Source organism: Petaurus breviceps, unplaced genomic scaffold (genome assembly GCF_028583685.1).
Source record: "Petaurus breviceps papuanus isolate PSGF00001 unplaced genomic scaffold, PetGlider_PUasm1.0 90721, whole genome shotgun sequence".
NCBI classification, from domain to species: Eukaryota; Metazoa; Chordata; class Mammalia; order Diprotodontia; family Petauridae; genus Petaurus; species Petaurus breviceps.
The window spans coordinates 7,084,942-7,110,103 of NW_027187322.1; the positions used below are offsets into that span (position 1 = coordinate 7,084,942).

The 25,162-nt window shown below is 47.8% G+C and overlaps 1 protein-coding gene across 2 annotated transcripts in view; it reads right to left on the minus strand.

Moving 5' to 3' along the window:
* Nucleotides 1-25,162, minus strand: part of SHANK2 (SH3 and multiple ankyrin repeat domains 2) — a 698,541-nt gene that overhangs the window by 394,721 nt on the left and 278,658 nt on the right. For both annotated transcript variants that reach the window (XM_069066555.1, XM_069066556.1), the window contains one exon: nucleotides 14,497-14,666. In XM_069066555.1, coding sequence (XP_068922656.1) covers nucleotides 14,497-14,666 — 170 coding nt within the window. The remainder of the gene's footprint in view (nucleotides 1-14,496; nucleotides 14,667-25,162) is intronic.

Genomic DNA, 25,162 nt, shown 5'->3' on the forward strand with positions numbered 1-25,162 from the left:
CATCACCACCACCATCATCATCATCATCATCATCACCACCATCACCATCACCACCATCACCACCGTCATCATCACCATCACCATCATCACCATCATCACCATCACCACCATCACCACCGTCATCATCACCATCACCACCGTCATCATCACCATCATCATCATCACCATCATCATCATCACCATCACCACCGTCATCATCACCACCACCATCATCATCATCATCATCATCATCTTGCCCTTGAACTTTATCTATCTTCTTGAGAGAACTTCTCAAATGTCAACTTCCCTCCCTGATATGAAAAGATGATTTGTCCAAAATGTAAAATCACAAATCTGGAGGCAGAGGGAATCAGCTCATTTTATAGATGAGGAAACTAAGGTGACTTGCCCAAAGTCACACAGGTAGGATGTGTCAGAAGTAAAAATAGAACACATATCCTCTGACTTCATGGAGGGTGATTTTTTTAATGTATTGTCTCAAACTGCCTCAGTCTTAAAAATTTGTCTCGGGACAGGTTATAATCTGCCCCTGGCCCTCCTACTGCTAGTATACATCAGAGGCAGGATTGAAACTCAGGTGTTCCCAACTTCAAGCCTGGTCCTCTGTCCATTGTACCACCATGCATCTCAATGCAGCACTTTAGCTCCACGCTTGGTAAGCCTTAGCATTAGATCTGTTTCAGGAAGAAAGAGACCCCACTGACTGTGACAGAATAAGAACAGGCCTGCCACACAGCTGAAAAGGCCTGAACCAGCCCCCTTGCATGTCCTCCAAATACGCCCGCTCGGGAATCTCCTCCCTCCCCATTCGTCTCTGGGAGGTTGGTTAATTGTGCAGATTCGGGGAGCTGTGAGGAGAAATGTCATTGAATCCCCATCTTGGTTTTCATTTCAATCTGACAAGGAAACTGAAAAGCTAAAACCAGGTCTGAGCTGTGCTGCCTGAGTACTGAAGGTCAGTGGCTTGATGGGCTGGCCAGTTAATAAAATGCTGGCTTTACAAGAGCTTCATTTAATGATTTGAAGAAAAAAATGTTCTGAGTTGGATGGGGCAGCACATGCCAGCTGCCCGGAGAAATAATCCCCAGGGTCAGCTTCTTACTCCAAGAAATCAGGGGCCACCCTTTGCTGACTCAGGGCCCATCTTGTTTTCACAATGTTAGATAAAAAAACTGAAGACAGGACCGCCAAGCACTATGAGGACATTTGGGGAGCCAGATAGTTGGCTGCCCACAGAAGAACTGCAGTCTGGACTCTGGGGGGCCCAACAAGAAGCAATAGATGGAGGCTGTTGAGGCCAAGATTTAGAAAGCTGGACCCAGAAAAGAACAATCTTGTTATTGTTCATGGCAATCACGTTTGACTCTTCATGACCCCATTTGAGGTTTTCTTGGCAGAGATACTGGAGGGGTCAGCCATTTCCTTCTCCAGCTCATTTTATAGATGAGGAACTGAGGCAAATGGGGGTGAAATGACTTGCCCAGGGTCACACAGCTATGAAGTGTGTGAGGTCAGATTTGAACTCTAGAAGATGAGTCTTCCTGACTCCAGGGCCAGTGCTCTCTCCACTGTGGCGCCACCTAGCTGCCCCTAGTTGAGAGACAGGTGTGGGCTACTGGGGGAAAGGGCAGGTAGAGACTTCCCCTCCCCAGAAGTCTTTGAGCAAAGGCTGGGGTGTCAACCACTTGGCGGATATATGATGGAGGAAGTGGCTCTTCAAGTATGGGCAGGACTGTGTTACTGTGAAGGTCATTTCCAATTCCAAGATTAACCACACCCACTCCCACCACCACAGCAACAATAAGGATGGCATCACCGAGCATTTACATAGCATTTTAAAGCTTATAAAGTGCTCTTTGTGTATGCTCTATGGGCACTCATAACAACTCTGAGAGGGAGGGGCGATTATCACCCTGTTCTTAGAGATGACAAGGGTAAGTGACTTGCCCAGGGTCACCCAGCTAGCAAGGAACTGTGGTAGGATTTGAACTTGGGTCTTCCTGACTTTTTGACCAGATCTTGGCCTGTTTCACCCTCACACTTCCTTTGCAACTTGGGAATCTGGGCCTCTCAATGATTACCTCATCCTATAACTGAACCTGGAATAATAGAGAACTCCTTCAGTTTTAGTCAGAATAAGAATACAGTGTAAGCAAGGGCCCCACATAGCAGGAACTTGGGGAACTGATCCTGAGTTTTCCTATAGCCAATCTCTCTTTGTGATGTGATTCTACAGGAGCTATTTGGTTACCCATCACTTTGATTGAAAGGATGAACCATCCCCTGCTCACAGCAGTTCTGACCAGGGAGAACAGAAAATTTGTGAAAGGGAAAAACTGTATCCTGGAGATTCATTTTACAAAGAAAAGGAATTGATGTTCTTCCTCTCACCCTGAATTTTACACACTGACAGCAGGAGGAGAAGAGTCTGCTGGGTAATGGAAGGGGCCAAAGGAGGGCAGGATGGAGAAGAGCCTAGTGAGCCTATTTGGGGGTGTGGGGAACACACCAGTCTCTTTGCCCACAGGGGTTAGTATTTTTGGTTCTGGCTTCATACCCCCTTATTCTCAAATGGGATAATCCATCTAAAGTGATTTGTGAACCTTCATGACGTCAATAACCCAGAGCAGGGAACCAATGGCAGCTCAGGGGCTGTTGGATGACCACTGTCACCACCAAGTGTGTGGGGACTGGTAGGGCAAGATGGGAAAAACCCTGGTCACCAGACACAAAGACTGAGTCCAATGAAGACTAAAATGAAAATTGTACCAATACCTCACACCATTTACCAATATAAGGTGAAAATGGTTACATGACCTAGATATAAAGAGAAATTGTACAAGAAAATGGAACCTATTACTTATCAGACTTGTGGATAGTTGAACAATTTATGAATAAATGAGATAGAGAACAAAATTAAGTATAAAATGGATAATTTTGATTACATTAAATTAAAAAGGTTTTATACAGATAAAACAAATACAGCCAAGATTAGAAGGAAAACAGAAAGTTGAGGGAACATTTTTATATAGTTTATCAGGTTAAGGTCTTGTATCTAAAATATATAAAGGACTTTGTCAAATATAGAAGAATATGAGTTATATTCCCCAATTGATAAATAGTCAAAGCATATGAACAGGCAGTTTTCCAATGAAGAAATTGAAACAATTTATGGTCATATAAAAATGCTTTAAATCATTATTGATTAGGGAAATGCAGATTAAAACAACTTTGAGAAATCATTTTATGCACACCAGATTGGCTAAAATGACTGAAGGCAAAAGCAACAAATATTGGAGGGAATGTGGAATAATTGGGACGCTAATTCATTGTTGGTGGAATTGTGAACTGATCCAACCATTTGGGAGAGCAATCCTGAATTATGCCCCAAGAGTTATTAAACTCTTACCCTTTGACCCAGCAATACAACAACCAAGTCTGTTTCAAAAGATGATTAGGGGAAAAGGAAAAGAACCTACTTGTTCTAGAAACTTAGAAAGATCCCAAGTACAGGACAGAGGTGGGTGGGTGGAGGCACGGCCGGCAGCATTTTGTCAGAAGAGAATCTTGGGGTTTTAGTGGACCACAAACCTACCCAAGTCCCATGTTGTTAGGACTGTGATGTAAGCCAATGCCCTCATAGCCTAACCTCGGTGGGCAGGTCTTTGCCTTGTCTAGGTGGAGCACAGGCCTCCGAGTCCCTTCCCAGCTCTCTCCATACCTGCTGTGAGTGTTCCACCCATCTTGCAGCAGCCCTTACGTTTTGTCTCCTCCAATTAGAACATATGTTCCTCAAGGGCAGAAGCTGTCTTGGTGACTTGTATTTGTAATTCAAGTGCTTGGCACAGTGCCTGACACACATAACAAGTGCTTAATTTCCTTCCCTCCCCCAGCACTTTGGGAAATATCACTTTGGCACTGAGTGCAGGATGCACTGGTTTGGGGATAGACTGACAGGTGGGGATAGGTGACAGGTGAAGACAGCCTGCAGTGTGGGCACATGGACTTAGGAGGCATTTTGGAAGCAGAAGTGGACAAATGTGGCTAGTCTTTGGATATGGCGGGAGAGAGTATGGGAGGGAAAAAAGATAACATTGAAATGATGAGCCTGAGTAACTGGGAAGATGGTAGTGTCCTCCACAGAAATGAGGAAGCTGGGAAGAGGGGAAGGTTTGGGGAAAGTTAATGAGTTCTGCTTTAGACAGGCTGAGTCTGAGATGCCATGCAGACAGAGTGAAGGATACTGAGGCCACACAGGGACCAGGAGAAGCAGGAGAGAATGGCGGCCAAAAGATGGGAAGAGAAGAGGGATGCTTGCCATTGTCCAAAGGCGCGAAAGGGCGAGGATGGAGAAAAGGCTATGAAATTTGGGCATTGAGATTTTGTTAGTGGCACTGGGGAGAGAAGTGCCACTTGAATGATAAGTCTGGAGGCTGACTGCCTTTTCTACCATGTAACATGAGACAGCCAGCTCCTGCCCATAAGTGCTTCTCCAAGGTCCTGTGAACAAGACCCAGTTTAGGTTCTTGGGAGGCTGGGATCCAGTGTCTAGCTGCTGTAGAACATTACCTGAAGAACACTGGTGTTAAAAAATGGGCACTTGTTTCAGGAAGAAGCTGCATGAGTGTGCATGGATGTATGTATATGTGTGCATGTGTGCATGCATGTACGTGTGCGTCTGGGGAAGCTGTGTGGCTTCCAAAGGGCAGCCACAGCCTGCTCTCCCTGGGCTCTTTCCCATCACTGCCTCTGCTTGCTTTTGTTCCTTTCCCCAAAGCACCAAGAAGAACCTTTTACCTACATGAGAGAAACAGAGAACGTGTTTCCCTGCCTGCCCTCTGTCAGCGTCACTGAGCTGTCATGGCTTTTTCCTCCCAAGTTTTTTTTTTTTTTTTTTTGCCTGGGGTTGGGGGGAGACTCTGATGAAAGAGTAAGGCCATAAAGAGAACCACTGGGGGCAGAAAAAGAAAACAGTCTTAGGACTTATGTGTAAACCAGGGCCCCACTAACCCAAGGTGGCCATGCTTGGGGTGCCTTGGGAGCCTGTATACACATACACACACACACATACACACACACACTCAAACACACACACTCATTCTCCAACCCTCCAACTCTCTCTCTCTCTCTCTCTCTCTCTCTCTCTCTCTCTCTCTCTCTCTCTCTCTATATATATATATATATATATATATATATATATATATATATATATATATAACACTTCACTTAGGGGATCAGACTTGGCCCCTCCCTCAGCCCCCTTGGGCTTCCCTTCTGTTTCATGGGGCCTATTCTCCATGTTCTTACTCAGTCCTCTGACATGTGGCAATAACCCCTGGAACTGGTTTTCCAATAGGAATGGGGAACTAGGAAACTCTTAATGAATGCCCGCTCATGGATTGCCTGACCATTTCTTTTTTTTTTTTTTTGCAGGGCAATTGGAGTTAAGTGACTTGTCCAAGGTCACATGGTTAGTAAGTGTTAAGTGTCTGAGGAGGGATTTGAACTCAGGTCCTCCTGACTCCAGGGCCTATGCTCTATTCACTGGGCCACCTAGCTGCCTGGTCCATTTCTTTTTTTGATGTATTGGTATGGTGACATATACCTTCATCGCTTAGTATCATATAGTCTTTGATTTCTGATTCAAAGCCAGTCCTAGACCCCCGTTTCTTTAGCTCTAATCTCCCTAATTTATGCAAATTTCACAGTCTCTTCTGAGTTTCCTGCTGTCTCATAATCTCTCCAGCTAAATCTCCTTAATCTGTGTTTACTGATTCATACCTAACCCTAGCACTGCTGGGACGAAGAGAAGGCCAGAATGATTACTCAGAGTAAGCAGGAAGCAGAGAAAGGAAGGCAACTTGTGTTCTTATAGTGGAAGTGAAAGAAATGGCACAAATCTGGATTTTACTCAAGCATCCACGTCCTACTGACTCCATAAGAAAATACTGGCTCTGGAGAAGGAGTCAGGATTCCTTCCTCTCCATAGGAGGCAAGGTCTGCAGGGGCAGAAGGGTGATCATACACTCATTTGTAGCAGATTCTTTACCGATCTATTTTTTATTTATTACAAAGAGAAATAAAATCTTGGCAGGGTGGTTGGAGATAACTGCAGAGATTTGCATAGATCCAGAAATGACCAGTAGGGTTCCAAAGGAAGGGCATCAACAAATTTTTTTGTTAAAACAATTTTTGAAAATCATCGACACTTCCCAACACAGTCCTCCTTCCTCCTCTCTCAGAAAACTATTTTTTATAACAAATTTTTTTTCACATCCATCAAGTCTGACATTGTATATAGTGTTTTATAAACCTCCCATGTATTCAAAGAAGGGAGTAAGGTACAAATAAAACTAGTTTTTTTTTTAAAATGAACTCTTAAAAATAAAAAGAGCCCCCCCCCCAAAAAAAATCAGAATTATGAGCTGTCTGTCAGAATCTAGCTCTTGGGACATTAGTGGGGTGGCTATGTTATCAGGGAAGCTGCCTCCTCTGGCTCCTGGCCTGACCCTCTCCCTTCCCTTGGGGGAACCCTACCAAAAAGCCATCCTACTCTTGACCTCTGGGAACACCAGACCCCAAGATGCTCAGGCTGCCATCAGCTGTGGCACCCCAACTTTGTTGTGGCCAATGAATTTAGACATACTGTGCCTTCTTCTGCTGAGGTTCTCTGGGAAATTTCCCAGAGCAGTTGTTATTACTCAACTGTCAGGTCGTAACATTTTGGGCCAAAGTGTCGATATTTCTCTGGAAGGAAGTGAGCTCTGAAGCTGCCAGAGTCTCTCTCAGGTTGACATTTCTTGCCCGATGTCTAACAAGGAACCTGGGCCAGTCAGTGATTGATGGTGCAAAGTCATTAATGAGATAAGGGAATGACAGTTTAGCTTGAAGGGAGAGAAAGGAGTCCAGCTTATAAGCTACTGCCCACTCAAGTCGCCTGTTCATTTAAAGCATGTTTTCCAATTGATCTTCTGAAGGGGGATTTTTTTCTTTTTAGCTTCACTATCCAGTCCTCTGTGGGTGACAGACAAAGGTTCAAATGTTTCTCTAATGCTCAGAAAATTTGCAGTCATGGCATTCCTGGCTTCAAACTGACACCTGGAGTCTCTGAAAATGGATTCAGCAATCAGCCCCCAGTGAGCCAGCTTTGTGAAGGTCGGCAAGTTTGAGAAAGCCGAGTCAGCCCAATACCAGCGTCCTAGCTGGGGCAAAAAAAAAATTCTATCCAATCAAATGGGTAGAATCAGCAATCACTCACCTGTCAGTAGTTGGGTTTTGACTTTTTAATGGCCTTGGTCTCTGAGCATGAACTGGAAACCCAAGCACATTTGTGGCTGGAGGTGGCTTCTTTACTGTGTAGGGATATAGAGTCTCCTTCCCCCTGCCATGGCAAATCTCATTGACTCATGGGGCCCTAGATCATGAGTGGGTAGAGACTTTAAAATAATCTGATAACCCCCTCATTTTACAGGTGAGGAAACTGAGGCTCACAGAGGGCAGTGACTTGTGTTAGGTCTAGGAGGCAAGCCCAGGCTATCAGATACCAAAGACAGTGTTCCTTCCATGGTTTCCCACCACTAAGGATTTCAGATCTCATCTTTACATAGATGACTATCCAAATCTCTGTCTTCAGGCCTGAATTCCAGTCCCCTATTTCTATCTGGCTGCTGGGCAAGTACATTTGGCTATCTGGTCAACCCCCTCCTTAACTTTCTTTTTTTGGGTCAGGCTTGGTCACTGTCATTTTACTGCATTCAGGTTTTACTATTTTGTTGCTAATTGTTGCAATCAATAAGTAGACTGTTCACCTGGTTCTACCTGCTTCATTTTTCATCAGTTCATATAAATCTTCCTATATTTCTTATTCATCATGTTCTTACAGGACAGCCACACAGTGAGAGAATGACCCTCCACTGGGCTGCTCTGCCCTCTTTTCTTCCTAATTTGTCTCCTTGCCTGACAGGGGTTGCTCAGAGACCATCGAGGCTGCCTGACTGTTCACCCAGTCAGGTGGTATAGTAGAGAGAGTGCTGGACACGAAGTCAAACATAACTGAGCTCAAATCCAACCTTGGACACTTCCTAGCTGTGTGACCCAAAGCAAAAAGACTTATGTCTCTGTCTCTTCATTTGCAAAATTGGGTAATAACAGCATGTACCTCACAGAGTTATTGTGACAATGTTTGTAAAGTTCATCACAAATATTAAAGCAATACACAAATTCAACTATTAATATATTATTTTACTACACCCATAGTTTTTAAACAGTCAATAGTTACTGCCATAATAAAAGCTCACTTTTGAAACAGTACTTTAAAGTTTGCAAAGCACCTTACAAATATTATCTCATTTGAGCTTCACAACAATCTTGAGAAGTAAGTGATATTATGGATTCCCATTTTACAGATGAGGAAATTGAGGCAGGCAGAGGTTAAGTGACTTGATATGGGTCACATGGATAGTAAGTTTCTGAGGTCAAATGTGAACTCAGCTCTTTCTGAACCCAAGTCCAGAGTTCTATCTACTATGCTACCTAGCCAGCATGATGATGGCTTAAATGAGATGGGAATCACCTCATCTTCCTTCTGGTGAGATGGAAAACCACCAGTCTTTGTCATCTGCCCTGATACTGAGTGCCCAAGTCCTCTTGCTTACTATCTGCACTCCCTCTTTGTCCCTTGGGGTCAGAGCCCTGCTCCCCAATGCCAGCACTGTTGGCTGACCTCCCGAGGAAGCCTAAGGTTCTTGGGCCTTGCCATCCAACCTGCGTGCCCCCCTGGTCCCCAGCTTTCAGAGCCTTCCTATTTGCTTGGTGGCTGATAGTGGATCGTCGCTCCCAAGCAGATAAGTTCCTTGAGAAAAAAGAGGCTGCCTCACTTATTTCTCTTTGCCTGCTCAGTCCATGTAGGGAGTAGGCACACAGTCAGTGCTTAATAAGTGTTTTTTTTTTTCATTCATGAATTTAAAAAAAAAATCACACTCAGGCTGGCTCCTCCCCTTCCTTTACCTATGCTGACCAATGAATCGCAACACTGGCAGAGTTCCAGGCCTGAGGCATCTCTGACCTCTCCTCCTCCCACACCTAGAACCTCCAGGGACAGTTGATTTTCTTTCATCTGTGTCTTGCTTTGGATCCCTCACTGTGAACCTGACCATCTGCCTGGTACCCTTCGGGTGATGCCTCCTCTCCCTAGAGGCTCTGAGCTCAGCTGTGAAATGATCTTGCTTTCATTCAAACACACTCCTGGATGACTTGCCGTGTCTCCCAGAAGCCTTCAGGAACAAGCCCAAAGTCCTCAGCAGGCTTTGCCAGACTCTCCAGTTTCTTTCAGACTCACTTCCCACAAGTGCCCTACACAAAGCTTTCTAGCCAGTCTGGTCCATTCACTCTGCCCTGAGTAGACTTCAGGATTTCCTACCCTGCACCTTTGCTCAAGCCCCACCAACACCACTTAACTCACGATGATGCCTGGCTAAACGGGCCATGAGATCCCCTGATTGGCTCCCATCCCACTGCCCCATGATCCTTTCCCTGACTCTGCCCTTCCAGAAGGAGCTTGGGATCCTCTGACCTCCTAGATCTCTCCCACTCGCTTGGCAGTCCATCATGCATCACTGTGCCAGCACTCATTGACTGCCATGTTGTTTTATTGTGTAACTCGCCCTCAGGGCATGTGCACATGTATGCGAATGCAGCTTCTCCCCTAGCTAGACTGTAAGGTCTTAGAGGGCAGGGGCCAAGTCTTGGCACTTCCTTGTGCCCTTTCCCCACCGCCTCCGCCATGCCTGTGAACTACTCATTCAGTGCTGCTTGATGAGCTGTCCAGTCTTGGTGGTCCCCAGGAGTCTCTGAGATCCTTCACTGTGTTCTAGGCACCTGAGAGGGCCTGACACCTTGGCCAGGCTGACAGAGAGGCCTCACCCCTCCCAGGCTTGGCTTCTCTACTCACACGGTCACCTTCAAAATGATTATGACATAACCTACCAGCACTGTGGCTAGCTCTCCACCAGTCTACAAAGTACTGATGTCACAATACCCTTGTGAGCCAGAGAGTGCAATGATTATTTGACAGATGAGGAAACTGAGGCAGAATGGCCAAATGACTTGCCCACAGTCACACAGATAGGGAAGTTTAATGATCATTTCCCTGAAGTCAGGAGAATTTAGGGTGAGAGGGGGTAGGCCCCCCAGCTGTCGAGTCTGGCTAGAATTGTCATGTAAGATGAGGATAAAGTCAGAAAAGGAGCTTGGAGCCAGATTGTAGAAGGCTTTAATTGCTAGTCTAAATAGCTTCTATTTTGTCCTAGAGGCAAGAGGTAATCAGTGAAGGTTTCTGAGTGAGGGCAGGGGAAATGCCACATTTATATCTATGTGTAAGCTCATTTTGGTAACTGTGAAGAGTGAAGTGGAGAGAGGAGAGGGTGGAGGCAGAAAGATCACAGAAAGGGGCAACTGTGTTAATCTAGGCAACAGCTGCTGAGGACCTGAGCTAGAGGGCTGCCCATTAGTGAAGAGGAGAGAAGACGTGAACGGACAGGAGGTGAGGGCTGAGAAGAGGGGAAGAGGCCAAGAAAAGTCAGTGCTGGTTATACATAGGATTGGACATGAGACTTGGAGGCAGGAAGAGCTGAGCGCAAGTCCAGACTTACTGGCTAGGAGATTTTGAGCAAGTCCCAGCCTTTTTGGGCCTCATTGATGCTTCATTGATAAAATGAAGGGTCTGGAATAGATGAACTCCAAGTTTCCTTCCAGTACACACACACACACACACACACACACACACACACACACAGACTTTCAGAGGCTTTTACTTCCCAGTAATTTACATGTCACTCAAGGAGATCCTGAGCCCGGGCGTCCACATTCTTCTCGAGTCTATGGGTATCATTTGAAGGCTCCATTTCATTGAAGCAGTGATGTTCCCACCCTCTGATTATAAAGATTGCAAGTTTGCTACAGGAACAAACAACCATTCTGTGCTACAAAGACCCTGTGTTTATTCTTGGCCTGAATGGCCAAAGATGCTGGCTGGTAAGGGGCAGATAAATAGCACCCAAGTCGACCCAACGAGGACCATGCTTTTTGTTGCCCTGAAATGACCTCCTGGCCTAGAGGGGAAAAGAGCAGGGAAGGGGCAGGACATTGCCAAGGCTGCTGGGGAAGGTTATGCTGTCAGACCTCACCAACTCCTGCCCTCGGACCTAGCACATGATGGGAAAACAGGCACCTTCGATCTCAGCTAGAAGGACTCCCCCCTTCCTTTCCCAGATAGACATTCCTCTTCCTTTGGTAGGTTCTTATAGTTAGGGAGCACTGTCCTAGCAAGGAAAACAGTCGAAGGAGCAAAGATTGTGCCAACAGCCCTCCCTGCTCCTCCCAGGCCTCCCAAGAGTGGGGGGGGGGGCACTCCGGCAGCTGTGCCTCCCTTTATCTTTTTAGACAATCGTGAGCAGAAATAGAAACCTGGAAAAGAACTCAGTTTTGTAAGCAATCCAGCAGGTGGTGGGGAGATCTGGAGTTATGGGCTATGAAGTCATTCATATTGGATTGAAATCATTCATTCCTCAGGAAGCAAGAAGGCCTTTGGTCAGCCAGGAGCAGACCTGGGCAGCCTCTGGAGTATGGGCTGGGGCAGCGTGGGGCAAGAGGTGGCCAGGGTACCTACAGGCTCAAGGGTATGTACCTGAGGGATGGACTTTTACTGCTGGGGACATTACACACACAAGTGACACTTGGCCTTAACTGTGTCCCAGGCAGCAGATTCGTAATGTCATGGAGAAGCTGACTCAGGGAAGCAATACAATCTCCTAATTATGCGACAGCTCTTCCCCCTCCCCCCATCACACACTCTACCCCCTCCCCCCCTCCACATCAGGGTCTTCTCAGGGCAGTCATAAGATGGTTTCCCCCCTGTGGTGTGGTGTCCATCACCTTCTGGGATGTGGGCTGCTCCACCAATGGGGAAAACGTGGCGGGAGGCCAGAAGCAGTGAAGGACGGCTTCCTCCGGCCATTGGGCCTGCACCTCTGGCCTTGGGGCCCTGCCCATCCAGGGGCTGGTGTGTGTTCCCAGAGCTCTGACCACTCATCCTCTGCTGGACAGACAGACAGACAGCCTCTGGAGGCTTCCCGTGCCTGAGATGCCTGGACGTTGCAAGTGAGATGAAGATTCAGCCAAGTTCAGCTCCTCTGTGGGTGCCGGGTGGCCTTTGGGTCAAGGCTCTTAACTTTCAGGGAAACTTTAAGTGCTTCAAAGATATTGGATGTGTCTGTGAGTGTGTGTTTCACTAATGATGTCTCAGAGGTGTAACTAGGCCTGTGCAGTGAGAGTGTTGTATCTCTCCAAAGGGTAGAGACAAAGAAGCCCAGCATCTAGTGTGTGGGAGTCATGAATTAGAATGAGAAGTCAGTGGATGCCTCAAGGGCCCTGCCACACTCCAGGCAGCAGGTCTGTGGGATTCCAGGGGCTTCCCAAAGGAGGGTGCCCAAAGAGGTCTCCCCCCACTCTCATTGTCTACACTGTATCAGGCTTAGGAATTCCACTTGACAATGCCTTCTGCCTGTACCCTGAGAGCTAGCACAGTGAGGGGGACAGAAAGCTGAAGTTGGAGTCAGAAAGACCCAGGTTCAAATCCTGCATCTGACTTTGGCTAGAGCAGTTCTTCCAGGTGCACATTCACAGACCTGACTCTGCCTAAGGCCACTCCCCAGATTACCCAGAATACCCAGGAGCTATAGCTCAGGGATAAAAAGCAATGGCCTTGGAATTGAAGGATCTGGGTTCCAATTCTGCATCAGGTGCCTACTAATATGGTGACCTTGGACAAGTCACTTTCTCTCCATGATGCTGAGGATGTTTTTTAAGATCCAGGACCCTCTGACCTCTGGATTCACAACCTGCCTAGGGGTAGGCTTCCTGCACTGAAGAAATCCCAGATTCCAGCCATCTGTACCTCAGGCAGTCACTAAGCACCAAGTTTTACTGAGTCCATTCCCACAGGAGCCAAGGATGAAGGGAGGGGATCAGGGTTTGGAGGAGACACAGGAGATGTAAGCAGAAAGACAAAAGGGTAAAAAAACACCTCTCTAACTCCCCCCACCCATGCGCACACTCCCACCTCTGCTCCACCCCCTTTCTAGTCTGTAGGATGACATAATTTCCTGCATTATCAATAGGATAGGCCTTGGGATGGCTTGGAGACTGGAGGATTTGGACATGAGGAAACTTGGGGGCTCTTGGTCACCCCCCACCCAAAGCCAGAGGGAGAAGATCCTTTCTTGGGCTGCTCTGTGGCTGGCTTCCTCAAGAGAGAAGGTAGGTCCCTTTCCATGGCAGGCCCCCCAACAGTGGGGACCACGGCTCAGCTGGAAGTCAGGGGCCTTACATGGTGAGAGAGGGAAACCCAGAAGCAGGGCTGAGGAACAGAAGTAACTGGCTTGCCTAGCTGGGCCTCTGGGCAGTGGGAGGCAGGCACAAGGACAGGGGAGGCCACATGCAGTCACACTGCCAGTGAGCGCCAGGAGGGGGGCAACGACGATGAGGGGGAGGAAGAGCAGAGATTTCCAGGGCACTTAAAAGTTGTAAAACACTCTACAGATGTGATCTCATCTACAACTCATGCAACTCAGAGGGATGTGAACCTCAGGGATCATTACACCCATTTTACAGATGAGGAATCTGAGGCTCAGAAAGGGGCAGTTCCTGGTCCAGAGTCACAGGTCTGAGAAGGGGTCAGAAGCAGCATCTGAAGAGCCTTGCTGACTTCTAGGAGACATGCCTCACCGTTTCTCCCTAAGGCAATGCAAACACGTTGAAAGCCCACTGGAAGTTATGGGAACAAAGACCGAGATATGGGTTCTAGACCTGCCCCTGCCCCTAAATGACTCAGCATCCTGAAGGAACAATTCTCCCTGCCTCAGTTTCCCCCTCCATAAAATGAGAGGGCTCCAATGTTGAGTGATTCTGGACATGGGAGGCAACCTTGGCATAGCTAGCAGAGCAGACGGACGGCTATGGAGACTGAGGACTGCCTCCTTAGTGCCCGTGGACCCTGACCTCTCTGGGCCTGAAATGAATGAACTAGGTTGGACCGGACGACTTCTTGGGTCCTCCCTGGTTCCTCTGTGACTCTCCGTTTTGGGGACAGGGGCAACTGGGTGGTACAGTGGGAAAAGCCCCAGGCTTAGAATCAGGAAGACTCATGTTCCTGAGTTCAGATCTGGCCTCTGACATTTACCAGCTAGCTGTGTGACCCTGGGCGAGTCACTTAACCTTGTTTGTCTCAGTTTCCTCATTTGTAATATGAGCTGGAGGAGGAAATGGCAAACTAGTCCAGTGTCTCTGCTGAGAAAACACCAAATGGGAGAGTCGGACGTGTCTAGAAACAGCTGAACATTTTGGGAAGTGAGAGGCCTTTCCCAGAAGCCTCTTCTTCACCTATATGTGGGCAAGTAAGTACCTGGGGGGGGGGGCAAGAAAACAACAACCGAAGCTGACCTTTGACCCTGTCGCCCCGGTGCAGGTGGATCTCTCCGTCGACTTGAGGCTGATACGGCTTCACAACGACAAACAGTCTTCCGGGCACGGCACTGTAGAGCTTGCGCTTGGGCCCTGCGTAGTCAAAGGAGGAGATGGCGTCCTTGCTGGCACCGGGAGCAAAGGCAGAGCTGGAGGAGAGGAAGTGACAGAGTCAGCGTGGGCACAGCCTCCTCATGCCAGCCCAGGCTGGACGCCGAGACCCCTCGGTGCTCACTGTCTGCCGGGGGCTGCTCTTAGGGCTCAAGCTTCCCCGCTTAACATGGAAACACTCTCTGCGCGACTGCACACGTATGAGCCACAGCATGCTGCCTGCCTTCTCAAGCAGGGAGGGAGAGAGAATCTGGAACTCCAATTTTCAAAAGTGAATGTCAAAATTTGCTCTTGCAAGAAATTTAGAAAAAAGGGAAAGTAAATCTAAAAAATGAAGATTTTTAATAAAGGGAATGATAAATTTAATTCAACAAACATTGCTGAAATTTCTGCTCTCTGCAGGGCCTTGTGTTAGGCATGGGGGTCACAGTGAAGACAAGGGGGGAAACACTGTCTACCCTCCAGGAGCTCACAATCTGTCGATGCCCCAGGCTGTGGGCACTCTCAGCCTCTCCCTCCACCTTTCCTCCCTCCTCCAAAGAGGGCCACCTTTTCATTTGGACTTAAGACAGCACCAATGAGATCTCCAGAGTGTTCAATCAGACTGGAATAAGAAAGGGGGAAATCTCTCCTTTTGGTAACTACTCAGTAATTTTCTCATCTCTGTTGGTGAAAAGGGCCTAATGCTTCATTTTTAAGAAGGAAAAATTAGATGTGTCCAGCCATTTTCCTATCAGTGATAATCAGCAGCTGTCACCACGAATGGATTTCTTATGAGATTTACATGGTGAATGGGTGACCAGGTGGAGCATCCAGGAAGGCCTCTCAGACTTAGAAAACTCCTGAGGGACACAGGCAGCCATCCTCCTGCCTGCCCAGGAGGCCACCCACTTTGTGACATTGCCTCACTCCACTCCAGCTGGAGACCTTGCCCAGGCTGTCACTGACCCTCATCCAGAATGAGGGGTGGACAACAACGTCAAATGCCTGCTATGGGCTAGACCCTGTGCTGAGTGTTAGGATGTGAAGAGGGATAGGAAATAGTTCCTGCTCTGAAGGAGCTCAAATGGGGGAGACAATGCCCAAACAGCTGTGTCCTGGTGAGCTTTAAGTTGGGAGGGAGAGAAAAGCAATTAGCCTGATGTAAGAGAAAAACAAAACCAAGGTCAGAGGTGAGATGCAGCATGGGATAGAAGCAAGAGCCCTGCCTTGGGGTCCAGGACCCTTGGCTCCTGCAGCAGTCATCCAGCCCCACCCCCCTCATTGTGCCAATGACGAAGCAACAGCCAAGATGGGCTTGGTGACAGGCAGTAAGGGGGCAGAATCAGGATTTGAACCCACACCTCTGCTTCCACATGGGGCACCCTTTCCTTTGATCCACACCAGAAGCCACTATTTCTCAGCATCATTAGGGGAAAGAGGTTCATTTTCCAAGATCTTGACAAATTCTACCCTTTCTCCAAAGAGAGTAAGTGTTTCATATTCGCCCCTCCTTATGAATGACTTGGTGGATAAAACTAAAGGTCATTAGAGCCCATCACAAAGACAGGGCGGATGAGGAAAGGGCTGGGAAGTGGGGCCAGCTCTTGGCCTCACACCTGGGGAATGCCAATGATGGGACAGTGTGGGACTGAACACGGAGTGTTGGACTGGTACCCTGGATCCAAACTCTGTCTCTGAAACTCATGGGAAAACCATCTGGGGGCGGCCAGGTGGCACAGTGAGTAAGAGTGCCGGCCCCAGCATTGGGAGACCCAGGATCAGTTCCGGCCTCAGATATTTGGCACTCAGACAAAAAATAACTGGCCATGTAACCTTGAGCAAGTTACTTAATCCCAATTGCTTAAAAAAAAATCTGGCTGCCATCTGACTTCTCTGAGACTGTTTCCTCTTCTGTAAAGCGGGGATAAAGACATCCAGGAATACCTTCCTCCCAGACCTGTCTTGGGTACACGTGGGGCAAAGGAGAAGGCTGATCCCTGATTGATCCCCCTCCACTTCCCCTACTAATTGATGTAGTCAAAGAAAATGAGGGATAGATAACAAGGTGCTAAATTAACTCTAATGATATCCAGCTACCTCCTCACAAAGTGTAACCAGATTCTCAATTGAATCAAAGGGGCAAAACCCCTGCCCCGCCCTCTTGGTTTCGGGATGCATCTCCAGTCCTGGTCTTGTTCAGGGGCTTGTGACCTGCCCCTGAGCGGAGGGCATGGGGGAGTAGAGAAGGGATGTCTTTCTCTCCTCTCCTCCACTAGCAAGGCTTCTCACCTGGGAGGAAGTTCCCTATCCAGCAAGTCAGAAGTTAGTTTGAGTTTGAAGTGTACTGGAGGAAACATACTTTTTATGTGGCCTAAGATAAGCCAGGCACTGTGCTAGGTGCTGAAGAGAGACAAAAATGAAAGTCCCTCCCCTCAAGGGGCTGACACTCTTTTATTTTTCAGATGAAGCACAAGCAAGGGCTAAGCAGATGTCTTTACTAAAGACTAGAAAAGGTACCATCATAGCAGTGCAGTGGACAGTCTCCTTAAAGCAGGCATCATTGAGTACAGTATGATCTGAAATAGGACTTGCCTTATAAATGGGCCATTCAGATGAGAGTCAGTGGCCAGGCCAACACCTGGCCTGTTCTTTGGAAAAGTGATAAGGTTTTTTCTACTTAGCACTAGAAGACAGAACTAGTGGGACTCTATGCATTAACCATGGAAGAATGGACTTTACAAATCATCTAGTCAGCCCATTTTACAGTGAGAAACTGAAGCTCAGACAAGGCAAGTGACATAGACTTAGCCTGGACAATGAGATCTGTCCAAAAGGCATTGGGAGGTGATGAGTTCTCCATAGGAGGAAAGCCACAATAATCACTTATTAGGTGTTCTGCAAAAGGGATTCTTGGCACTAAGCAGACTCTTCTTAAAGGCTTATTGATTGATTGCTCAAGTAAAGGCTGGATTCTATGGTTCCTGAGGTCCTTCCAACTTTGAGCCTGGTGTTCATAGACTAAAGCCTTCCATGATACACTTTGGAATGCTCTAGATCCAGCTTAAGTGTTTAGAAAACATAAATGGAGGGTGCCAGCTACTACTTAGTCACTGAGGCTGCCTTCATTCTGGATAAGAGAGGGCATCCCTGCTCTGCCCCACCCTTCCCAAGCCTGTCAAGGGAAGGTATTGGCTACAGTCATCCACCACCCTTCACAGCCTGGGGCAGGCCGCACCAGCTGCCTGACTTTCCCTCTGCCTTCAAAAGAGTGGAAAAGTCTACAGGGAAAACAGATCCTCAGTCTATGAGACATGAACAGCTGGGTTAGTTTTTGTGTCAATATGCTTCAAACAGGTGGTCATTTCAGTAAAAGGAAAAGACCCAGTTTGATAACTCAGCGGAGGTGATTTAAGGATTAAGTCAAATGAGTAGATCCCTCAGCCCCAAGCATCCTAAGTCAACAAATATTCACAAATCAACCATACTGGGCTAACACAGGTGCCTGGGAAGGAACGGGCTTCCTTATCCAAGGAACCATTTGATATTTTACAAGAAATACAGTTCAAATACATTTTTATTCATCTTTAATATTGTATTAATATTATTCACATATAATGTAAATATTAATAATTATCACTGATGCTAGACACCCTTGATACAACGACAGTTCCTGCCCCTAAGACACTTACATTCTACTAAGAGGGGAACCCCCACTCCTCAACATGGATATGTTTAAATATAGCACAAGGGAAACTGAGAAGAGAGACAACATGAATGGGGAGGTTCAGTGAAGACTACACAAGAAAGTGTGAGCTATGATCTGGGGGGGGGGGGCAGAAGTGAGGGCATGCCAGACGTGAGGAGCATCTCGTGGGAAAGCCCAGAGGATAGAGACAAAGCATAGAGTTTGGAGGAGGATGGAGAGAGAAACACTAGACAAGAGTACAGACAGACGGACAGGGAGCCCTGAAGATGTCAGTTATGGCATTTATCACTTCCAAAGTGGAAGATTGCGAGAGGAGCGTACCAGGAATCTGTGCTCAGGTTCATGCTGTTGAATTTCTAAATCTGTGACTCTTACAATGCCGCAGACGGCAGGGCCATCAGATGTGCGGGTCACACAGTGCTGGGAGGGATAGCTAACCTAGTAAATCATAGCAACAAGACAACAAGCTCTTCCCAGTCCACAACATTGGTCCAGTTCTGAGGAGATGACATTTCTTAGGCATAGATGTAAAGTATTCGAATGTGGACTGTTCTAGGTGGCCACTGAGTTTTCTCCAAACTTGGAATTTTGATGATTCTTGAAAGTAGACTCCCTGAAAGAGATGTGATGAAAGCCCAGGAAGGCTGCATTCTCTTCCATATAGGCAGTCAGGAGCCACAGAAGATTTCTGAACAGGAGAGAGGCACCTGCTATAAAAAGGTAATTTTGCTGTCTGTTTGGAGATTGAATTCAGGAGGGGAAAGGCTGGAGGCAGGAAGACCTGTCAGGAGGCTATTACAACAGCCTAGGTGACAGAGGGCTGGGCTTATCTTTAGAAATTATTTGAAATACTGATTAAATCCCATTGGCTACAAATTATCTCCTACCTATTGGTGAAGAGTTAAAGGTTTTAATCAGTGAAATAACAAGTAATTTCTTCCTTTGCAGCCCGTAAGACTTCAAAAGGAATCCTCTCCACAGCCCTGTGAGGTAAAAGGTACATTGCTGCCTCATGGTACACATGACTAACCCAAGACTCAGAGTGCGCAGTGTCTGAGGCAGGATGTGGACTCGCGCCTGGCACGGCTTCAGTTCCAAATCTCTTTCATCACGGTGCTTCCAAAATAACAGTGGAATAGACTGGACCAAAGCATCCTGGCTACTCTGGGGATGAACAAGAGCCTTCCAGTTCTTTCAAGGATTGTTAAGGATTTAGAAAAATACAAAGTGGGGAATTACAAGAGACTTGGAGAGGTTATTCTGTCCCTGAGAAAAAGAAAAGTAAGTGAAATACAACATAGAAAACCCAATTCCTTTAGAAAACATCAGTCCATGAATTAGACTTGATTGACCTGGCCCGTCTCACTTCCTGACACTTGTCCCCGAGGATACCAATCAGGCCTGAGACTCCAGTAAAGCAGCTCCTACTTCCCAGCTCCCATGGCCTCTCCCCAGCACCCTCCTCTCACCCACCTCCCCTCACACACTATATTTATCATACTCAGTCCCCCAGTTTCAAGTATGCCATTTGCAAAATACTGATAATTTTATAGAAGAAAACCCATCTTCCTAAAAGAATCCAAAGTCCCTTTTGCTCCAGAGTCGCTTCAGTGAATTTCCAATGCTCCCATGATCATGGGGAGTTCCTGGAATGCAAGGAATGCCTCCTACAGAGACCTTGGTGAAGCCCTGCCTAGCTGGGGCTGTCCATGTGGGGGCCACACTTGTTCAGGCCCCAGGACACACTCATGGCCCCGCCTCCGTGGCAGGACTGGCTTGCAGACCCACTCATCTGTGCTCTGCTTCTCTTGTGCTTGGTAGGGTAGGGCTGGCCAGTGGAGTATGAATCATCTGCTTTATCAACATTAAACACATGTATTTCTTGGGTTGATGAGCAAATGGAGAAGACAGGCAGCTTAGGATTGTCAAGAATGACCAGTGCTACCTTTGCACAGTCTGCCGTTGTTGGAGAAAATAAAAAAAAGGGCTGTGGAAGAAGACAGACATAATTTTCCAGGGCATTCTGAAGTCCATATTTCTAGGAAAAGCCTCAATGACCTGGGCCTGAAGGAACCAAACTAGTCATCGCTTCATTTTCCAAGCTCTGCTTTTAGGGGAAAGAGATCGAAACCTGAAGAGCCTCATGGATTCCAAGAATTTTTTTTAATTCATGAACTTTGTGGGGGCGTTCCTGGGCTCAGCGCCCATTCAGCGGAAGCTTCCACTCCTGCTGCCGCTACATACCCCATGAAGGCCACCTCCATTCAGAGGAAGCCTGTTAAACACGTGCTACACACAGAGGGGATGACAAGGACACCAGGCACTTGGGGAGCTCCAGAGACATGTGGGGGCGGCACTATCCCCGCCCTGGTCAAGCTTCAGAGCCAGCAGCTAAGCCTAGAGGACTAGCTTCCAAGACATGTCGGATCCCAAAGCAAGTTTCAGACTGGAGACTCATCCCACTGAAGGAGCTGACTTCTGAGAACCTAAGACTAGAGGGGTGTGCGGCTATTTCTTCCTGGGACCCAGTGCCCACAACAGATGTTCACTTGCTGTCTAAAGCTCCCTCTTTTCCAGTGACCCTTAAGTTCCTCAGATTATACCAAGAGAAAAGCCTCAATTAGGTACTAATAGCTGGTTCATAACTGTCAACCTGGAAGTTGGTTTTTGAACATCTAGGTGGCTCAGAGGATAAAGTGCCTGGCCTGAAATCAGGAAGACTCATCTTCAATTCAAATCTGGCCTCAGACACTCCCCAGCTGTGTGATCCCAGACAAGTCAGTTAACCCTGCTTGCCTCAGTTTCCTCATCTGTAAAATGAGCTGAGAAGGAAATGGCAAACCTCTCTAGTATCTTTGCCAAAGAAACCCCAAAATGGGGTCATGGAGAGTCAGACATGACTGGAAAGAATGAACAAAAATTGTTAATCTGTTTTTGTACAAACTCCATAGCACAGCCAGAGGGAGGGGATTGAGAGGAAGTCTGAGCCCAGAAATCTGCTCTGCTTTTCTCTTTGAAGCCCACACCCTCTGGAATGTCAAATCCTCTGCCCTGAATTCGCTAAGACAAAGGTACTGGCCCAGGACCTACAGAAGCAGAAGGGCACACACTGGGGGGAAGGAATGGGAGCAAGGCTGGACCCATTCTGACTGGGGTGGTAGTGCAAGGGACCAGCTCAGAGGACAGTCATACAGCACAGACAGCTGTGGGAGGCAGTTATTAAGCCCCTACTATGTGTCCCACTGAGTCCCCCAGGGCAAGGTGCTCCCAGGTTTGGTCTGATGCTTGAGGTGGGGGCACAGTGGTCACCATGGAGAGGAAGGATCAGAAATGCTTCCTTCCAGTCTCAGCCAACAACCCACCTTTGGCAAGAAGCCTTTCCCACTAACTCTATGGTTTCCCTCCGCCAACTGTCTCCCATTCACCTGGCCACCATCTTGTTTGTCCATCATTGTTTGTAAGTTGTTCTCTCATTAGCCTGGGAGCTCCCAAGGAGCAGGGAGCCTTTCTTTTGGTTGCCAGGACATGGCACATGAATTCTAGCTGACTGACTGGCCCTCAGGGAGGAAAGCCTGTCTCCTCACATCCATAGACATCCCATGTCAGAAGGAATGCCATTGACCCTATCTTGGTTATAGGAAGAAGGGAAATAATCATTAATTAAGCCCCTGTGTGTCAGTCACTGTGCTAAGCACTTTACAAATGTGCTCGAATTTGTTCCTCATGACAACCTTGGTACTATTATGGGGAAACTGAGGCAGACAGTGGGTAAGTGACTTTCCCAGGGTCACACAGCTGAACTTGGGTCCTCCTGAGTCCAGGCCCAGTGCTCTGTGCACAGTGGTGCCCCTTAGCTACCTCTGGGTGGGAGGTAAGGCAGTGTTAATGGGGCTTGGAATGAAGAGCCCTCTGGCTCTGATTCTGGGATTCCCCAGGTGACTCACTTCTCCTTGGGCCAGTTTCCAGATCTGGAGCATGAGGGCACTGGGAAGGAGGGCCCTTCCATCTCCACCCCCAGGAGCACAGTGTCTGACTAGGGTGGCCAGTGTTTGACCTCTAAGTCTGGCTCACTGCCTCCCTCGGTGAGGGGGGGGGGAGACCTCCAAATCTTGTTTGCTGCCTCCCTCGGTGGGGGGCCTCTAAGTCCGGCTCACTGCCTCCCTCAGTGGGGGGTTCCTTATGCTGCTTCTCCTTTGTTTGGATGCTATAACCTGGACATGGGCAGAATTCTACAAGCATTTAGTGCAGGTCCATATGTGCCAAGCACACCATGAACCTTCAGTTAACCAGATCGACTTTCCCCCTCACCCTTTCAATACTCTGGTTAAGTGGAGTCACATTGGATTTCCTCCCAAAATACTGCTTTTGATGTGTGATTCCCTTAGCATGGAGACTGTACCATCGTATCCCAAACTGTTCCAGAAGACAAGAGTTTGCAGTCATGAAAACGCAACATTTGGACCACAGTGGGAAGATCATCTCGAATCAGGATTGTCACAGTTCTAGTGATTTCTATATCACTCCGAGGTTACTGGGCACTTCACATTTTACCACATCTGATTCCATCACTGTATGAGGGAAGGGCTCTTACCCTTCCCATTTCACAGCTGAGGGAGGTTAAGCAGTCTGCCTGAAGTCAAACAGGTCCAGCAGCCTCCCTCCACTGGGCCACAAGGCTCCTTAGGAATAGTTCCGTGCTAGCTGTCATTACTGTGTATCTTGGCGGGAAGGGGAAATGACAGTACCAGGAATAATAACAACACTGACAGGTGTTTGCAGGTGGTTTTGCGCTTTACAATGGGCTTTGGCGCCCGTTGCCTCACAAATGGTTCTCAGCACAGCCTTTGGAGAGAAGGCTGCTTATATCATCACTATTTTTATCAAAAAGGAAACTGAGGCAATGAAAAGGTGAATGGCTTCCTCAGAGTCCCACCCATAAACTCTAGATTCATGGCTCCTTACACAAAGCACTAATGTACTCGGGATTTCACAGGGGCTGCTTCGAAAACCTAATCAAACATTCCCTTGTTGCCTGCAGGAGGAGGAAGGAGCCCTGAGGCCATCTAGACCAGCATCTAGACCAGCAGCTTCGGGCGTGTGGGGAGCCCTGTTTCCATGCTGGAACTCTCACCCATTCAGGATCTGAACTGCTGCAATGCTCCTGCCTTCATCCTTCTCCACTGATGCCTCCAATTCCAACTTCACTGAGAAATGCGGGCCATTCACAGGGTCCCCGCCACTGCCCCTGCCCACCCCCACATGTACAGACAGAGACAGCTCTAACCCCAGCTCTTTGGCAAGAACAAAGCCCTGCTTGTGATTTATCACTTCATCTTCAAAGTGCTGTCTCTGTCTGCTTCTTCCTCTCCCCTTCCTTCAGTTCTCTGTCCCTCCTTTTTCCCTCTATCCATCCTTCCCTCTTCCTCTCTCACTTTCTCTCCCTTTTCCCTCTCTATATCCCCTTTTCCACCCCCTCCCTCAACTTGCTTTCCCCACATCCCATTTTCCCCTTCCTGGCTTCCTGAAAACACACTTAGGTCATAAGATTGTAGATTTAAATCTGGAAGAAACTTTGGAAATTCTTTAGTCTGACTCCCCCTTCATTTTACAGACCCAGGGGTTGCATGATTTGCCCAAGGTGCCCCATGTAGCAAGTGGTGTAAGCGGTGTTGGAATCCAGGTCTCCCCCAGCCTGGGGTGGGTGTGGGGGAACTTCACCTGAGCCTGCCATCTCCCCTAAGCCCCCATTCACCACAAGACTCAAAGAGCTGTGTGTCCTCACTGCCTCCCCTGCACCACCACCTACCATATTCCCAGACCCTTGCCATCTGGCTTCAGAGCCCACTGTTTTGCTGAGACTTGTCTCCAAGGTTACCAGCAATCTCAGATGGCCTTGACTCTTGTACCTCCTCTGAAGGATGTGGCCAAGCCCTCCCTTCTGCCCTCCTTCCCTGAAGGCCTTCCTCCTACCTGCCTGATCAGCTCTTCTCAATTTCCTTTGCTGGGCCATCATCATTCATCTCTGGGACATTAAACAACTCAGGCTCTGTCAAGGCAACCCTTCTATTCTTTCCTAGCACTCTCTCCTGCTGATCTCATCAATTCCCAAGGACTTAGTGATTTCCATAAAGATCATATAGCCATACATACATTCGCACAGCCAAAGGCATGGTTCAAAAATCCCATAGATCTGTTCCCCGCTCACATTGCCTCCCACCCAGACTATGGGAATGGCTTCCTAACTGGCCTCCTCCCTTTTAAGGCATCGATACTCTCCAGAATAAGCATCCGAAGGTAAGGTTTGAGCTCCTCACTCCCCTCTTTGAAATCTTTCTGTACCTCACAAGTGCCTCTGGATAAAAGAAACCTCTGTTATGCTGATACACACACATACACATACATATACACACACATAGACACACACACACATCCTTCTATATTCTGTCACCAGCCTTTTTTCCCCCTGAGACCTATGTTTCAGTCACCCTGAACCCTTCCTGGCCTCTGGCCTCAGCCAGCCCCCCACATCTCTTTGTATTCACACAGGAGATCCTCAAGCCTCACTGCTGCCTTTCTTCAGGTCTCTGCCCCTGGCCCCAGCCAAGTCTCCTCTGGATCTCCCAGCTCCCTTCTCCAACAGCCCCCTCTCCCCTTCCTTCACTACCTCGCGTCTATGTAGATAGGAGGCCTCATTTCTATTTTTGTAGAACAGCACAAGGCGCAGTGCCTTACGTGAGCAGGTACAGGAATATGGCAGATAAATGTTTTTAGAAATGAAATCAATTGCTTCTGAATTAGCATCTCCTTGGGTCTCACTGGAGATCCCAGACTGTGGTGCTCAGGGAG